The sequence below is a fragment of the Melanostigma gelatinosum genome, assembly GCF_949748355.1.
Source record: "Melanostigma gelatinosum genome assembly, chromosome: 11".
Taxonomy (NCBI): Eukaryota; Metazoa; Chordata; class Actinopteri; order Perciformes; family Zoarcidae; genus Melanostigma; species Melanostigma gelatinosum.
In genome coordinates, this window is record NC_136644.1 from 8,182,105 (window position 1) to 8,183,744 (window position 1,640).

The 1,640-nt window shown below is 44.9% G+C and overlaps 1 protein-coding gene across 1 annotated transcript in view; it reads right to left on the minus strand.

Annotated features, from left to right (window-relative positions):
• The window catches only part of LOC306784581 (multiple PDZ domain protein), a gene marked incomplete at both ends in the record, with an annotated part of 32,452 nt that extends 31,150 nt beyond the window's left edge, over positions 1-1,302 (minus strand). Inside the window, 2 exons of the mRNA XM_079278613.1 lie at positions 642-833; positions 1,290-1,302. Coding sequence (XP_079134739.1) covers positions 642-833; positions 1,290-1,302 — 205 coding nt within the window. The remainder of the gene's footprint in view (positions 1-641; positions 834-1,289) is intronic.
• Positions 1,303-1,640: the final 338 nt, after the last annotated feature.

Genomic DNA, 1,640 nt, shown 5'->3' on the forward strand with positions numbered 1-1,640 from the left:
TTGGGACTGGACTCGTCAGTTGCCTGTCTCGACTCCAGACTTGCCTGTCCTGACTCGGGACTTAACTGGAGACTTGCCTGTTTTGACTCGGGACTTGACTCAGAGCTTGTCTGCCTTGACTCGGGACTTGCCTCTCTTGACTAAGGACCTGAGTGCAAAGACTTGAGACTTACTTGTGACTTGCAAAACAATGACTTGGTCCCACCTCTGGAAATGATTAGCTTAAGTTATGAAATAAATGTAGAGGAGTAAAAAGTACAATATTTGCCTCTGAATTATAGTGGAGTCGAAGTATAAATTACAGAAAATGAAAATATTCAAGTAAAAAGTATACTCTGCATGAGAAAATGTACTTATTTACTTTCCACCACTGGCTGATAAATAAGTACATATATATGTACAGTATGTGTATGTATGTGTACACACACACATATAGGCTGAAAAAGTCTAACAGATGACTTTTGCAAACTCCTCAGCATATTATATAGCCACTTCCTCCTTCCCTCTGTCTCTCTCTCTGTCTCTCAGGGCTTTAGTGGTAAGCTTAGGTCAGCTAATTATTCATCCAGTTTGGTTCGCCCATTCAGTATTTTGGGAACGATTCCGACTGCTTCCCCACCATTCTATATACACCAAAACACCCACGCAGTCATGCTCGCGCTGGACCTTCGCCGGGGGCTTCTGCTGAGCTTGCTGTAAGCTGAGTATATGATGGAACAGGGGGCTCTGCAGGACAGTCTTCAGCAGGGAGAGTTTCTCCTGCGTGGGGGCCTCTCCTCGCTCCTTCAGTTTGGCTTGCAGTCTCTCCACAGCCTCCAAGGCAAGCTGAGCATCTGCAGAGAAAGTGTATATCATTTTGTGTCATACAGAAGCAGGATTTCTCCACATGCCACATCTGCTGCTGCTGCGGGACCCTGACACAGACCCGGACCTTTGATAATAAGCTGTGAAATGCCAGGGGAAATATATTCTCAAGTCTTTCAACATGACTTTGCTCAAAAGTCTGTCTTTAGAATCCAGGATGACTTCCCCTGTCAGCACTGTGATACGTATTGAAAAACAACCGTGTTTTTGGAGGCTGCTGGAGTGCGATTTCAAATGTCACATTCCTCTCCTCTCAGTTCTCCTGGGAAAGTTTCGAAGTTTCGATCTGCAATTGTCGGGTCATTTGCAATGGGGCTGAACAAAAACTTTTCTCAAGACACGTTGAGATCGTACTGGAGCGGGAATTCTGCAACATGCACCGAAGTTTACTGGAACATGTTGGGCTTTAAACTGAATGCGCGTACCCATGATGTCCATCGCGGCCTTGGCGGATTCTTGTGTGTGTGGGGAGGGGGGGGGGGGGGGGGGGGAGGTTGAATCGTGTCTTCGTGACTTTCCTGTTTCAGTTACATTCTTCTCTGCTTGGCGCCTGCAAAATGAACAACAACACAAACACAAAAACAATGTATTTAATTAACAGTGCCAAGGTGATTCTCATTATCACAATTTTAGCAGGAAAAAAAATTATTTTTACATCTGTATCATTTCACCTCTACATCCTCCTCTCTACCGAGGCCTGCTTGTTTGTGAGCGCCTTGCTTGTCAACTAATACTCTTTAGCCGGATTTAAATCTTCTCCAAAGGGCTTTATCAGT